At 48.5% G+C, this 16,981-nt stretch overlaps 1 protein-coding gene across 1 annotated transcript in view; it reads right to left on the bottom strand.

Moving 5' to 3' along the window:
- Window positions 1–11,649: 11,649 nt before the first annotated feature.
- Afg1l (AFG1 like ATPase) overlaps window positions 11,650–16,981 on the bottom strand; it is a 121,481-nt gene continuing 116,149 nt past the window's right edge. The window contains exons 11-13 of the mRNA XM_051175577.1: window positions 13,772–13,912; window positions 12,947–13,060; window positions 11,650–11,787 (exon numbers count right to left, since the gene is read on the bottom strand). Coding sequence (XP_051031534.1) covers window positions 11,662–11,787; window positions 12,947–13,060; window positions 13,772–13,912 — 381 coding nt within the window. The 3' untranslated portion in view covers window positions 11,650–11,661. The remainder of the gene's footprint in view (window positions 11,788–12,946; window positions 13,061–13,771; window positions 13,913–16,981) is intronic.

The raw sequence follows: 16,981 nt of genomic DNA on the forward strand, positions 1-16,981 counted from the left end.
TACTCTGGGATTTTATCCTTAGTAATCACACTATTTGAGAATTGGTCCTAACGTCTTCCTTTCTGTCTGTTTACCCTCTGTTTCCTTTTGTTGCCCACTCTGTCTGCAGAACTTCGAGTCAAGGAAGAGTCTGGAGTACATGTCCTTTCCCTGTATGATCTGACAGTGACAGCATCAGCTATTACCTCCACCCCACGCACCCCCACCCACCTCACTGACCCACCCACCCCACCTTCCCCCTCCCATCCCCTGACCCTACCCACCCCCGCCCCTGTGAGGAGAGCTACAGGCTTGCTTCCTTCTTTCAATTGTTTCCTAAGAGTTTAAGGTCCCCATCTTTTTTATTTGTGTGTATTATATGTGTGTTATATGCTCTTACCACTGAGCCCTCTCCTAGCCCCACAGAATATTCTTATCATGAATGCATATTGAATCTTATCAAATACATTGATTGGATTATTCTGTGGGTTACACTGTTTTTTATTTTTTAATTATTATTTTTCTTATTTTACATATTGATCCCAGCTCCCTCTCCCTCCCATCCTCCCATCTCACCCCCTCACTCCACAGGGAGGGTGATGCCTTCTAGGAGGGATCATCTAAATCTGTCAAGTCATTTGGAGTAGGGACTAGCCCCCCCCCTCCTGACTCTAGGTTAAGGGAGTATCCCTCCATGGGGAATGGGCTCCCAAAGTCCTTTTGTGCATCAGGAATACATCCTGGTTCCACTGTTTGAGGTCCCTTAGACTGCTCAGGCCTTCTAGCTGAGACCCACGGTCAGGGGATCTGAGTCAGTCCCATGCTGGATTCCCAGCTATCAGTCTGAGCGCCCATTAGCTCCCCCTTGTTCAGGTCAGCTGTCTCTGTGGGTTTCTCCAGCCTGGTCTGGACCCCTTTTCTTATCACTCCTCCCTCTTTGCAACTGTATTCCAGGAGTTGGGCTCAGTGTTTATTTGTGGGTGTTTGCTTCTGTTTCCATCAGCTACTAGAGGAAGGCTCTAGGATGACATAGAAGTTAGTTATCAATCTCATTATCAGGGAAGGGCATTTAAGGTAGCCTTTCCACTGTTGTTTACATTGTTAGTTGGGGTCATCCTTGTAGGTCTCTGGACTTTTCTACACTAATTGTTTTCCATTACTGAATTAGCTTTGCACTCTGACAATATTTTCTTGGTTATGATACATAACTTTTTTTTTTTTGAAACAAAGTCTACATGACCCAGACTAACTTCCTACTTGTGATCCTCCTGCCTCAGCCTCCCAAGTGCTAAGACTATAAGAATGCATTACTGAACACGATTTATAACTCTTGCATATGTTGCTGGTTATATTTGCTAGTATTTTGTTTACAGCTTTTGTGTTTAGACTCGTGAGGGACATTACGCTTTAGTTTCATTTTTTTGTTTGTTTGTTTGTCTATTGTTGTTGCTGGCTTTAATGTCAGAGTGACTCCAGCTTCCTGAGACAAGGGAAGTGTCCCTCCACTCAAGGACTTCTCCAGGGAAGTCACCTGAGCCTGGAGACTTCTTTTCCAGGAAGTTTAAGTTACTGGTTCTGATCCGTTCTAGGACTTTCCCGACTGTCTGTGTCATACTGTGTGAGTCTCAAGTTTGTGTTTTCCAAGGCATTGGTCCACTTTACCGAAGTCATCAAATGCATTCGTGAAGAACTCTCTGGTCTCCCTTTTGTCACAGGGGTGGAATTCTTGCCAATGCTGCTTGACACAATTTTTGGCCATAGATCACGTCTCATGGCAATATTTCCAAGCCTGCTCAGAATGCCCTGTGGTGATATATTGTTTATAACTTATTAAAGGCACTGGAGATCAAAATAGCAAAGCAATCATACGAGTTAGCCATAGAAGACAATAAGTAGTGACACATACCTTCAATGCCAGGACTCGGGAGACAAAGGCAGACGGATCTCTCTGAGCTCAAGGTCACCCAGGGCTACACAAGATTGAACCAAACTAAAAGAGTAACAGAGCTCACGCCTTTGATCCCAGCACTAGAGAGGCATTAAGACAGGAGCAGGGTCTCAGAGCTGGCATTAATTCTCCAAACACATTGAGGACAGGAAGGCATTGGCTCTCCAGCCACGCTGAGGAGAGGCAGCAGTCTGAGGTGAGAACTCGCAGAGACAGGATCAGCCCTTTCAGTCTGAGTTAGAGGTGAGAACTAGAGGCCGGCTGCTTTGCTTTTCTGGCCTTCAGCTTGCAGCTTGAACCCCAATTCCTACCTGTCTCTGGGTCTTTTATTTATCATGTTACAGCCCTCCTTGTAGTAGGAGTCAGCACAGCCAAGGGTCTGGTTTTAGGATGTGCTGTTAGCAGCATGGTAGTGAGCCACTTGTGCAGGATAGCCAGCAAGTCAGAGCACCTAAGTTTTCTCTGTACTGTCCCCCGAGGGAAAGCACCAAATTCTTTAAGTCCAAACCTTCTTCGGATCCTCTTTCAGAGAACAATTGAAAATGTCTCTGGTGGTACAAGATTGTAATGCTATGGCCATAGCTCTCCTCTCCCTTGTGAAAGGTTCTGCGGATTCTGTGATTTAAAGCTCTTGCCTTTAATAACCACACCCATGATGTCCAGTGACACAAAATATCGTTGTGAGGTGATCCCTTGCTAGCTAAGGGGACAAATTAAGGTGCCATTGTCAGGTCTCAGCATGGTAGAGCCACACTTCCCTGGGGATGAAGGCAGTCAGACAATGTTGTGGTAACACGGACTGAGAGGGCCATGTGGTTGGAAAAAAATCTATGTGCAGAACAATCTTCATTTCCAACTTTAGAAATACATTGTGAAACCAAATGTCATTTCATGTGCATTCTTCTGCCAAACCAGGGACCACCCAGTACCCCGTATTGTGCCCCCCCAGCCCTGCTGGCAGCCACTGCCCAGGCTGGCACATCCTCCTCTACACTCCTCTTAAAGTATCTTGTTTCCCTGAAGATACAGGGTTTGAGTTTGGCACATAGACAGTCTATATTCTCATCCCAGATGTTTCTAATGAAACACTAGGTTGGGAGGCAAGAAACTAAATAATAAGCTAGCCTTACTAATCATCCTGCAAAAAAGCATCCATGGCTAACACTACTGTTTGATATGCAGTCCAGCTAGGAGGAAAACTGTGTAAGGAAGTCATACTGCCCCCCAGCTGTCAATGTGAGGACTGCATGTAACCCAGATCTGGATCCAAAGAGCGAACAAGCCCTCACTGAAAAACAGACTGCGGGGCGGGAGGGGGGGGACACAGGACGGGATGGCGGGGGGAGGGGATGGGGGACGATGACACACACGACCTCAGACCTGTGGGGATCCTTCTGTCTTAGCCCCTCCTCCCCTTTATGACAGGCATTTGCCACTGCGTCTAGCCACCTGCAACTCTTTTAATGGGACAGGCTATGGGACAGGACAGGTCTGAAGACTTCTCACTCCCACAACCCTAGAGCTTCATTTCCAGCCTTGAGGTACAGTGAAGGAGACTGAAACCAGTGGGAGATGGCACCTGAGGCCACGACAGAGCCTAGGAGAGCAAGGTTCTTCTGGGTCTAAGGTCAAGGAGGGTTCAGCCCCTCAGACCCATGCCTTGGGCTTCTCCAAGCTAGCCACACTGACCGCAGCACAAAGGTGGGCCTGCCTGTCCTTGGCTGGCCTCAGAGCACCCTGGGTCTTTTACTTGAGCTATCACAACCAAGACAGCCTTGCCCTGACCCTCTCTTTCACTGGTAAACTGGTGGCTCTCCCTGTCTGTGCCACAGGCAAACCTTCCCATCCATCTTCAGGTGTGACCAGGACATACACAACTATGGAGCTATGCTGGGACCTGAACTCAGCCAAACACTGGGTCTATTTTGTCCTAAACTTAATATTGTTTTAGTATAAGGTTTGATGCTTATTTTGTGTTGTGAAATCTGATTATGTCAGTACTACAAAAGTACACGCAATTATTTTTTAATTCTACAGACTATGTTATTCTAATCAACAGAAATCAGCTGATACTTCTTTAGCAAATAAATTTAATATTCTGCATGCTACAGAGTTTGGTTAAAAATATGATAGGTTATTAGTGCAGGATGAAGGGTACATTTTGATGAGAGCTGCAGTTTTTTACACTCTGCCCTCTGAATTTTGGATTCTAAATAGGAATTGTCAAGTCTCTTTAGACATTCAGAAAATACTATTCTAGTCTATTCTAGCCTCCCCTCCTGAGCTCCCAGAGCGACTGGCCATGTCTCTCGGCACTTAGCAAGCACTGGACTTATTAGCACGCAATACACCTTTAACCAGTAAGACGGTTGGAGCTTAGCACTCTATACCTTCCTCCCAACAGTGTTCTCCCTGCCATCTCCACCTTCTGATTCCTTCCATGTCCCCGGGTAGGGCACTCTGGATGCTTGCTGTATTCAGTCCGTGTGTTCCTAAAAGACTGAATCCATCTTGACGGAAGTTTCTCCTAGTCACAGTGCTGTGGCCTTGCCTGGACCTTTGAGAAGGGTGCACAAATATAAATGAGAGTGAGTGCACGCATGCATGGTTAGTGAATATTTATATACTATTTTTTAACAACTTCACCGATGTAGAGTCACATATAAAATCCAACCACTTAAAGTACATGGCTCAGTGGTACATGTAGATCTGTGTGCAGTGACCCCGCCCCCTCACTCCTCAGCTGGGTGCAGTGACCCCGCCCCCACTCCTCAGCTGGGTGCAGTGACCCCGCCCCCACTCCTCAGCTGTGTGCAGTGACCCCGACCCCCAATCAGCTGTGTGCAGTGACCACGTCCCCTCACTCAGCTGTGTGCAGTGACCACGCCCCCTCACTCAGCTGTGTGCAGTGACCCCGCCCCCTCACTCCTCAGCTGGGTGCAGTGACCCCGCCCCCTCACTCCTCAGCTGGGTGCAGTGACCACGCCCCCTCACTCAGCTGTGTGCAGTGACCCCGCCCCCCACTCCTCAGCTGTGTGCAGTGACCACGCCCCCTCACTCAGCTGTGTGCAGTGACCCCGCCCCCTCATTCAGCTGTGTGCAGTGACCTGGCCTTTTGCTGCAGTTCTCAGGTGCTGTGGTTTCTGCCTTAGCCCGCGCAGCCTGCAGAATCTCTGCTTCTCTGTGTGTCTGTGCCTTTCTTCATTCTCTCTTGGGAGCCATGCTGGATTTGGTAGCAGACAGTGAAGGACTGGAGGCTGGAGGGAGGCGGGGTGGAGACGCATTTGGGGGACAGCTGGCCTCCGTGGTCTTTGTAACCAGAGGGTAAGAGCACCTGCTCTTGAGAGGACTCGGGTTTATTCCCAGCTCCTACATGATGACTCAGCCATCCATAACTCCAGCTCCAGGGGATCTAAATCCCTCTTCTGACTTCCTCTGGCACCAGACACACATGTATGTGTGCACATACATACATCCAGGTAAACCCTTCTACATATGAAATATGTAAATCTGAAAAAATAAAAGTAAAGAGTACGACAAAGATACTGTGTGTGATAGTACCTTCTCTAACCCTGAGTGTGGGTCTCACAACTGCCATTTTAAAATCCACCATAGGGCGATGCAGAGCAAAAGCCCTCACGGGATGCAATACCTCTGCCATGGACTGCTCAGCCTGGGCAGAAATAAGCCGGTGGTAACAACCCAGTCCGGGGCATTCTGGTGCAGCGACACAAAAGAAGCAATAAGACGCTTCGTTCTTCCGGGCAATGCTTCCATAAGCTACATGGCACATGTGTGATTTTAAGAAGGGGTGTGTCCTAATGTGTCTTCTATTGCTGTGCTAAACATCATGACCTAAAGCAAGCTGGGGGTGTGGGGGGGGGAGGAAGGGTTTATTCCATTTTACAGCGTATCATGAAGAGAAGCCAAGGCACCCCAGGAACTGAAACAGCACTCGAGCAAACGCGGCTTACTCAGCATGGCTTGCTCAGCCAGCTTTCTTACATAATCTTGGACCACCTTCCCACGGGTGGCACCGCCCACAGTGGGCTGGGCCCTCCCACATCAATCATTAATCAAGGAAACGTCTACAGATGGATCTAATGGAGGCGGTTTATCCATTGAGGTTCCCTCCTGGATGACTACAGTTTGTGTCGACAAAAGCCTAAGCAGCGCGGGTCCGGGGAGGCCGAGACTCCAGTTGCGTCTCCCAAGCCCAGTGTTCAGACAGGGAAACAGTGTTGTTGCTTTTAGTCGTTTTGGGACAGCCGGTCTTGGAGACTGAGAGCAGAGGGCAGTGTTTCTCCCTCGGAAATGAAGGTTAAGCTTACCAAAGAGAGAGGAACTCCTATCTCAGGACGACTGTGGCTCTCAAAGGCTTTGGGCCCAGAACTCGGGGCGCACAGACCCAGATCACCACGTTAGGAATGAAAAAGCAAATGTTTCCTTGGCTGCAGAAGTTTGATGTCAGGTGGGCTGGCTGTCTCAAAGAAAACGATACATTTAAAATAATATCTATGTAAGGCATACTTTACTTACTATTTTTAGAATTAAGTCAACAGTTTTCCAAGTTGAGAAGATGCTCTCTTGGGCATGCCTTCCCTCTAGGAGGGCATGAGCGCGCCTCCTACCACTGAGCATACTGCTGGTGAACACAGGGCAGGAGACTGCTCTGCAAATCAGAAGGCGCTGTCTGGTTCTGTTCTGTTGCTACCACGGGTGAGGAAGCACACCAGGGGCCTCCGGGAGGGAGAGGCACGGAGAGGCCTTGAGATAGCATCCTGTGTTTGTGATCTGGGCATCAAGACCCGTGAGTACCACAGGGTTGGCTTAAAAACACTCACTCCTCAATCAAGGAGTCAAGGGCCCCGGGCTGCAGAGCCAGCCCCACGTGCTTGCTGGCTGCATCATCTCCGGACAGACCCACCCTGCTGAAAATCAGGATTCCACGGGGAGAGTTAAAGAACGTGGGCGCTAGGCTCTCCATCTCTGAGGATACCGGACTCTCTGGAGGTCGCCCTGGCCTGGGAATAAGCAGCACTGAGATTTCCCAGCCCACAATCCTAGACTGTCCCCTGTCAGTTCACCGCACCGGCCACAAGATGGTGCCCTCTTCATGGGAAATGGCCGCAGTCCACTAACCATAAAACTATTTCTGTATTCAGCTGTGCTGAAAGAATGGATTAGGGTTTAAGGACATCCCCAGCATCTCAGCCAGGGCCTTGCATCCTTGAGTGCGCCTGGGTACTGTGGTCGTTGCTCCTCTGTAAGAAGCCGCTGGAGTGGGCTGTCTTCAGCCTCGCATTTCTCAAAGATCGATAACGCACAATAGCCGTGGGTTGAGCATCTGATTAGAGCAATCTGATCACGATTGTTAGCCTATTATCCAGTTAAGCCGCTACCATCTGCCACGAGCTTTCTATTGCTTTCTTTAGTGCAGTGCGGCAGAGGAAAATCGAAGCTAAGAGCAGGGGTGTATTCCAGGTCACAGAGTGAAAATCGACAGAAAAAGAGTTTCCTGGATCCAGACTCCCATAGTCCCTGCTGGGATCTGCAAAGTACCCCCCTGAGAGGAGGCAACCTCTGGAAGATCCCCTAAGGCCTACAAACATCTGCCTGAGGCTACCATTAAGCTCGGAGGCTCCTCTGGGGATGCCAGCCCAGGTGGGGGTGTTAATTTTAACAATCATTTGACAATCCTTTAGACACCAGGTGAGACACACCCAAACACCGAAGTCACAGACTCACTGAGCCCCACTCAGACCTGGTCTGGAGAGGCTGCGGGAGTGGATTTTACACGACAGGGACTGGGAAATGGACTGTCTAGTTAGTGTCTGCATCCTTCCCTGCTCTGGTTTTGTTTCCTGGCCTCAGTTTCCCTGTCTGTAAAACAGGGGTAACAGCACCTTTATCTCAGAGGAGAGTCACTAGGATCAAATGAGTTTGTTTACGAAGAATTTTAGCACATATAAGCGCCACGTGACTCTTAAATAAGCAAATGTGTACATATCCATTGATTTATGTTAAATGTAGAGATTGTTTTAAAATTGTAAATAATTTAAAACTTCTATTATTTTCATACCTGTAAGTACCGGGTGAGAGCAGAGATATTGGGGGGGGGCAGGGTTCAGATGGATTAAAGCATTTCCTTGTAATAAAAATGCAAAATCCCACTGGGAACGCATAAAAGTAAATCAGTAGTGCTTTGGACTCAGAAATGAGTTAAACTATGTAGGTCTTCCATATTATCTACCTCATGATTGTCACCAGCAAATAAGCTCATGGTCTGTTACACACACACACACACACACACACACCAAGCACTTCAGGGAGAACATGGGCCCCTGGTTGATCTGAAGCCCCAGGGAAAAGACTGGCAGGCTGGGAACTTAGCAGCTTCCCAGTGTGGGCTGTCCTGTGCTGCACTTCTGCGTTGCAGGTGGAGTATCCCTAACTAAAAATTTAAACCCTGAGGTGTTCCACAACCTGGTATGCTGACTGTCACATCAAATGGAAAATCCCATGTCTCACCTCACATCGTAGTCAAAATGCAGGCATAGGGGCTGAAGAGATGGCCCGGCAGTTAAGAGCACTGACTGCTCTGCTGGAGGACCTGGGTTCAGTTCCCAGCATTCACATGCCATCTCACAACTGTCTGTAACTCCAGTTCTAAGGGATCTGATGCTCTCTCTCTTCAGGCTTTGAAGGTCTCAGACATGCCCAGCACATGGTGCACAGTTACATGCAGGTGAAACACCCATGCACATAAATAAATATCTTTAAAACTCAGGTACACTAGAAATACCACAAAAAAAAATTACCTTTGGGCTATGTGTAGGTTTACATGAAACTTAAACGAATTTTCTGTTTAGGCTGTAGTGCTGGCCCAAAGATATAAAATTATAAATATGCAAATATCCTCCAAACACTGCATTAAGAATCCTCCCAGTCCTGAGAATGTGGGTGAAGGACGACACCCAACCTCTGTTTTCCTTTCGGTCTGGCTGTTTTTCTTTCTTTTTCTTGCATGCTGTTTTGTAAGGCTGACTGTGGAGAAGAGGCCTGGATGAAGATGGATCATATGCAGAACTTCCTGATAAGGAGGTAGAGCCTTCCTCTCTGCTCCCAACTCCAGGCTCAGAAAGCCCCTCCCAGTAGGCCTAGGGAGCTGGGGAAGGGTCCTGGGGCTGGAGGGGTGGGAACAGGAGAGGGCACACCCTGCAATGTGGGCGGAGCTTTACTGCCGTTCACCCTTCAGTCACAGTATTTTAAAAGGCTATCTAATAGCACTGGGAGTCGATATTACACCATTGATTAATGAAAAATGAAATTGTATTCCAAATAACTGACCTCAGATGTGAGGGCAATCTGGCTGTGATACTGGTCACACACACATTGGTCACTAGGTTGATTTGGTTGATGTGACTAGGTGTCTTAGTCAGGGTTTCTATTGCTGTGAAGAGACGCCATGACAACAGCAACATCATAAAGGGAAACATTTAATTTGGTGGCTTTCAGTTCAGAGGTTCAGCCATTTATCATCATGGTGGGATATTGTGGTGTGCTGGCAGGCATGGTGCTGGACAAGGAGCTGAGAGGCAACAGGAAGGGAACTGAGACACTGGGCATAGCTTGAGCATAGGAGACCTCAAAGCCCGCCCCACAGGGATGCACTTCCTCCAACAAGGTCATTCCTACTCCGACAAAGCCACACCTCCTAATAATGGCACTCACTCCCTTTGAGCTTATGGGGCTAATTACATTCAACTGCCACACTGGGCAAGGAGGTGTCCTCGCCTGTATGTGGAGTTTTCATTGGGACTGTTGGCTCCCCAATAATGACACAGGACTAGAGTGTGCCTGAGTGAGGCAGCTCAGTGGTGGAGCATTTACCTGGCACAGGCGAATGCACTGAGTTTGGTAGCAAGTACCGCAAAAATCTATGTACCTACCTATCCATTCACCCAGCCATCCATCCATCCTTCCACCCACCCATCCACCCAACTATCCACCCACCCACCCACCCACCCATCCATCCAGTCCATCCACCTGTCTGTCCACCACCCGTCTGTATGTACATACATAAACTGTTACACCACATTTAACTTTCAGAAGCCAAATTCAAACTTTTTTTTCCATGCATGGGTACTCTACTCATCCATCTTCTTGACATAAAAAGTTAGTCTCAAAAGTAGAATGATGTGGGCAGATTATTAGATGACAGATAGCCTCAAAGAACCTATTTACACTGATAGGCATATGATTGTTAGACTACTCCCCAAACAGTTCATTTTCATGTCATGTTGGGGGTTTCATGGCTTTTCTTTTCTGAAGAGGGATTAAGAAGGTCTTTTTAAAATTTACTCCATTTATTATGTACATGTGTGTATGTTAAGTACAAGCATAAGTATGATAGTCAGAGGACAACATTGAGAACCAACTGTGGGTTCCAAGGTTTGAACTCAGATTGTCAGGGTTGTGTGCAGCTCTTTTGTCTGGTGAGCCATCTCACTGGGCCAGAACTTCAGATTCGCTTTCTCTTTTTAAAATAACTTGTTTTTTTTTTTATTATTATTTATTTATTTGTATGGAGGTTTGCCTATGTGGGTACATGACATGAGCATGTGAATGCCCTTGAAGGCTGGGAGAGGGCATCAAATCCTTTGGGGTTGGAGTTACAGGTGGGTTGAGCTATCCGACATGGTGCTGGGAACCGAGCTCGGGTCCTCTGAGAGATCAGCAAACATTCTTATACTTTTGGTTGTGAGTCTAGTCTTTAGAGTCTCAGCTACCCCTCCCGCCCTCAGCAAGCATTCTTAACTGCGGAGTCACCCCACCCCCATAACCACAACCCAAGTCTCCTTTTGTGATAATACCTAGAAGAGACAGGTTTTACTTAAATGACTCAGAGAAACTCCGTGAAGAAGAAATCAGCTTTTATTTATGGATTTGTCAAGCGTGCTCTCCTGTTTCCTACGAGGTCCAGCTTTTTGCAGTCTCAGCATCAAGGGCGGGCAATGAACACTGCAGTGTGGGTCCACTCTGCTGCTGCTGTGGCTCCGCCTCCTCCCGAGCTCCCGCAGTCAGTCACGTCCTGTCCTGGGTACCTGCCCTCCTTGGCTGGCAGAGGGGAGACCCGGCTGTTAGTTGGAATTTCCCACTTCCTCGATGGGTTTGTAACCCACGTACTCAGCCTGGATCTATCTATGGCTTAGACGCCGATTCTCTGTAGCACAGAGGAAACCCGAAGCCCTGGGTGTGAGTGCAATTCATAAGCAGCCAACAGGAAGACAGAGGCCAACGCAAGATGCTTTCCCCTTCAGTTCATATGTCCAGAAGCTTTCTTTGTTTCGAACTGCAAAGCGGAACTCCACCTGCACCTTATAGCAAGTGTATTTCTAAGGTGAGACTACAGTGCAGCCAAAACTGAGATTACCCAGGCAGCCAGCATTCACTGTGTGTTTGCATGTCCATGATTCAGTCCGGTGCTAACATGTCAGCTTTTATAGTAATCTCCAGGAGTGATGATTCCATTTCACGACGTAGAAATGAGTCCAAATAGACGGGCGAAACGTGGTTCTACAAAGGCCAGATTCAGTGTCATCGTCCACTGCCTCAGATGACCGGAGTCTGGAGGACAAAGGGCAGAATGGATGATGGAGAGATGATTTCGTCAAGTCTCACAGTGCCGTCTCGCAGCACTGTTTTTATTCATGTCACAGGTGAAAGTGACCTTACTTCTTGCTTCTGTCCCCTTCGATCCAGTACTGCTCAGTTTGCATCTCTGTGAGGCGGGAAATCGTGCGTTGAAATGCGAAGATTTCCTCTTCTCCAGTGAACATGGAGAGTCCTGCTGAGTCCTGAGACAGAGCAGACAAAGCAAGCAAGCCCCAGTGAAAACCGGCTACTCCAGACGAACACTTGTGGACCAAACCCGGGCTGAAAACACCTTCAGGCTTATCTGCTTAGATAATATATCCCCCCCCACACACACATACACACAATCTCTTACATGGGACTAAACTGTTACCTGATCTAAACTAATAGGTAATCAACAGAACCAGGAAGGAAAAAAGAAAAGAAAAATATCAGATCAAAACTGGAACAGAAACTAAAAGGTTTTGCTTAGAAGGATGTTCTCTGCAAGCTATGAGAACAAGCTGGAAAGAAATCTCTCTTCAAAAGTAGTTAATGGCAAAAACAAACAAAAAAAAATGATAGTTTTGCTGGGCATGGTGACATATCCTATAATCACAGAAATCCACAGGAAGGTTGCAAGTTCAAAGCAGTGCCTGTCTTAACAACCCAAAAATGAATCCCACAAGCTCTAGTAAGTTAGTAAGGCCCAGGGACAGATGCCTGAAGAGCCTTTTGTAGACTGAGTGACCGAAAGGTCCTATGGGTCCACCCTGCTTGAAGAAGTTTGCAAAGACTAGAGCCGCTTTTGGTCCTTAGCTATTGGGATGTTGGCCTCCTTGCTGAGGAGTATGTTGGGGACCCCTCCCGCCGTGAAGCCAGTCAACAAACACCCTGGGACTAGGAACACCATCATGGGCTTGTGGTTATGAGGATTCTTCTTTCTCTCCTTGGGGGTTTGCTCTTGAGTTCTTACAGAAAAAAGCTCACCACTTCTAAGCCACATCACTGTGACTCTAGAACCTCAGGTCACATCCCCTGATTTCTCCATGTTGGGCGTTAAGTCTGGAGCCTGACCCTTAGAGGGATTTCAAAGGTCTGTGATGAGAAACTATCTGACTGACCAGCTCCTCAGGTGCAATGACTGCACACAGGTGTTGCTTTTTGACAATCAACATTCCCGAGGCCATGGATTTTTTTCCTCAGCTGGGACTTGCAGCTGAGACGCTGTTTCTACTGTGTGAAAATGGAGCGTTGGTCCTGCACCCTCAACAGGGCCTCTAGACCAGCACCTCTGAATGTGCCCATTCTGAGATGGAGTTGGCTAGAAGACATCAACTCAACAGCTCCTTCTGCAAAACCACAATTGTTACTATCACCCACCTGGTCCAGCCCCAAGTCGTCCATCAGTATCCTGCTCTGCTCCAACTCACTGTCATGGTGTTGAATCGAGAACAAGCTGGGGATAGGAGCCGACGCACAGCAAATTATGCGCACCTGAACCAGGAAAGGAGTACAGGGTGGGAAAGAAGAATCTCACAGGGATTTTACCTGCTCGCCACACAGTGAGCGTGGGTCTTTGCTTCAAGATGTCTGTGGGGTTTTTTGTTTTGTTTTGTTTTCTCCTAGTAGTTTGTAGTTAAGCGGTGATTTGAAAACCTCACACACAGCACTTTTCAACGTTTCTGCAAGTCTTAGACCACGCTGTGACACTAACAGAAGGAGCTGTCTATTTACAGGGAAGCCAGGCCTGTGGCAGCCGCAGCCCGGATCCCAGGGTCCTTCCACAGTGCTCTTACCTTTACTGCTACGGTTTGCGGTGAGGCTGGGGAGACCGTAGGGAAACATTTCAACAAGGCAAAGGGTCCCCTGTCATTCAGCTCAGACGTGCACTGAGCCCTCAGTCTGGTGCACACAGCCCCTACTTATAGGAAGGGGCATTCACGTAGCAGCAGACTTTCGGTGGAGCCTGACGCTAGCCGCCGCTGTTTTTAATAGGAAGTACACCGCATTCAGCGTGGCTCAAATGTGGTTTCAAGCACGTTACAGGGACCAACCTGTGTGGTCCTCACAACGACCACAGGGGACAGATACTGTTAGCCCCCCCATGGGGAAACTGAGGCACAGCAGTAAAGGAATTGGTACAGCCAGGATTCTGACCCAGGACATCTGACTTCACAGTCCCGTGAAAATGGAGCCCATCCTTACCTTGTAGTCATAGAAGTTATCGATGAGAGTTATGAATCGCCTCGCTTGAGTCCGCTTTGCCAGTGAAAACTGTGGAATGTTTCGTACAAATACCGTATCAAAATTCTTTGATAGTTCCAAATAGTCACTGGCTCCAAGTGGCTAGAATTAAAACAGAGAAGGGGGGGGGGGTCGTGGTCTTCTTTGCTCTTGTTTAACTGGAAGCATGTCACGGGGTGACTTAGATGGTGACTTTGGGGTGACTGGGCTGCTGGTGGTTGTTGAGAATAAGGAAAGGACACAGCATGCACATGACACATGGCTACAATGGGCCCTTGCTGTCCCTCAACCTCCCCTGCTTGGGGCCTCCATCGACGGGCCTTTGCCTAACCCTGTTGAGACAGGGAGGAGATGCAGGCTTTGTGTGGGGAGCTTCTGCCTTAACCCCATGCTCTCCCAAGGGCCCCTCCTGTTGAGAAAAACTGGCTGTGCCTGCTTTGACTCCTACTTACTAACTGGGCACCTGAGGCTTGTTATACGGTCTTTCTGTTCCTCAGCTGGCCCACGTGGAACATAGTCATTCACTTCTGCCTCACAGAATTATGGGTAAAAACACAACGTAGGGGCTGGGGCATGCCTCAGAGTCTAAACCTGTTTTTGTTTTTGTTTCCAAGACAGAGTTTCCTGTGTGGCCCTGGCCGTCCTGGAACTCTCGCTGTAGGCCAGACTGTCCTTGAATTCAGAGATCACCTGCCTCTGCCTTCTGGGGGGGTGGGGGATAAAAGTGTGTGCCACCAACGCCTGGCAAGTCTAAACCATTTTTGTTGTTGCTTTTGAGAAAAGGGTCAATGTAGCCTAGGCTGGCTGGGAGCTCACTATCTAACTCAGGCTGCCCTGAAACTCTTAGTAATCCAACTGCCTCAGCCTCCAGACGTACGGCGTATGCATTACTCTACCTGGCTCGGCCATTTTCACGATTACTGTTTTGAGCTTAAGTGATTTAGCTGAGGCCAAGTGTGTAGATAAATGTCATTCCCAATGACCCCTGCCTGTGCCCCAAACCATAGGAAAGTGTACTGGCTGGTTTTGTGTGTCAGCTTGACAGAAGCTGGAGTCATCAGAGAGGGAGGAGCCTCAGCTGAGGAAATGCCTCTGTGAGATCCAGCTGTGAGGCATTTTCTCCATGGGGGAGGGCCCAGTCCATGGTGGGTGGTGCCATCCCTGGGCTGATGGTCCTGGGTTCTATAAGAAGGTGGGCTGAGCAAGCCAGTAAGCAGCTCCCTTCTGTGGCCTCTGAATCAGCTCCTGCCTCCAGACACCTGCCCTGTGTGAGTTCCTGAGCTGACTTTGGTGAGGAACAGCAGCCTGGAAGTGTAAATTGAATAAACCCCTTCCTCCCCAACTTGCCTTTTGGTCATGGTATTGTAGCATAGAAACCCTAACTCTGGCAGGAAACCTGGTACATTTGCCTGATATTAAAATTACAGCAAGGACCTTGGGAGGCCATGCAATCACCACTTGGGGGGGGGGGTATAGAGGGCAGGGGGGTGGGCAGTGGCCACAGGGGACAGGGAAAGGCCAAAGGGTGTCTCAGTGTGACAGAGGGGCACTCACAACCCTACCACTCCAAACCTATTCCACTCTTTAGAAATCGGTTAGAATTGTCTCATCTGCAAATCAGAAAGCATATGTAAAAAGAAAATGTAAAACCTCACGCTTGGCACTGGTTCTTATAATTAAGCTGGCATTTTGTGCACGGATGTGATTTTTAGCAACGCAAACACACACGCCCAAGGAAAGCATTATCAGAGGTGCGCTGGGGTGCCGAGGGCGACGGGAAATCAGAATTGTGCCCACTCAGCTGTTTTACAAATTACACACCTTTGTCAGTAGTAGGCTTCTGCATTTGCCATTATATTAGCTACTGTCCCCTCCCTCACATCCGGAAAACAATTATGCACTCACTCACATCAAGAAGGTAAGTGTAATATGGGATCTCTTTCCTTCACAAACAACACTCATGGGGGGGGGGGTTGCTCTTTAGTTCCAGCAGCCTGGGAAAGGGCTCAAGAGGACAGTGCTGATGGCCCCATGGATCTGCGTGGATCTGCCCCATGGTCACAATAGGAAAGTCAATGTTCTGTTTTATTTTACCACATTAAAACCCCAGGCTAGGCCACAGATAGAGAGCAAGATTTCATTTGTTCTTTAGAAACACCAGAAAGAAAAATGAAATGCACTAATTAGTCGAGACTTTCCCCAAGGAAGTAAGCTCCAGTACCGTGGTGGATTTAAAATATAAAGTGGAAACTTCTGGGCTGGCTTGGAGCTCCGTGAGTGGAGTGATTGCTGCACACACAAAAGCCCGAGTTCCACCCCAGCACTGCAGGCACCGTGACCCATGGGTGTCACTTCTAGTTAATAAGCACCCATAAGCTCAGCAGGACCAAGTCAAAGTCATCTGGGGCTACAGAGTGAGCTTGAGGTCAGCCTGGGATGCTGGAGACTGTCTCTCAAAAAAAAAAAAAAAAATTAAAAACATGACAACTGGCCAGGTGTGGCGGGTGTGGTGGGTGGCACTGGCCTTTAATCCCAGTACTGCCAGCCCGAGGGGCCAGCCTGGTCTACAGAGGGAGTTCCAGGACAGCCAGAGCCATCTCGAAAACAAAAAAGGAAGCAAAGTGGATTTTCTACTGGTAAATATTTTTCATAGTGGCCTTGTGGTTTAAGTGCCCATAACGAAGCACTTACAAGGAAACTCAGGACTAAATCTAGTGAGCTACATGGGTGCTTATTAATTATAAGTGGTAAGTTTCATCCGACAGGAAAATGGAGGGTTTGGAGCTGTTGGCTGGTTCTTGCCGTCACGTGACCTTGAGCGTGCCTGCGTGCTCAGTTTACTCATCTGTGAAGGAGATTCTATCTAGCAGGCTTGTCCTGGGGGGGAGGGGGTAGCGTCCTGACTGCCGAGTAAGTGCTCAGGAGATGCTGGTGGCTGCCAGAGGGCACAGAGTGCACTACCCAGCATGCCACAGTCAGCCAGGGACAAGTCAGGAGCCCTCTCCTCAGGTCCTGAGGCCAGGCAGCCTCCGTGAGCGACCAGAGCAGCTGTGCTGACCCCAACTGTCGCCAGAAGAGATGCTGCCCCTTCCTGCTGACCCCTCAGAGTCTCTGCCCATGAAGTCACGCGCGGGTGCAAGCAGACCCTGTCCTCCTTTATTCGCTAAAACC

This window comes from Phodopus roborovskii, unplaced genomic scaffold (genome assembly GCF_943737965.1).
Source record: "Phodopus roborovskii unplaced genomic scaffold, PHOROB, whole genome shotgun sequence".
Lineage (NCBI taxonomy): Eukaryota > Metazoa > Chordata > Mammalia > Rodentia > Cricetidae > Phodopus > Phodopus roborovskii.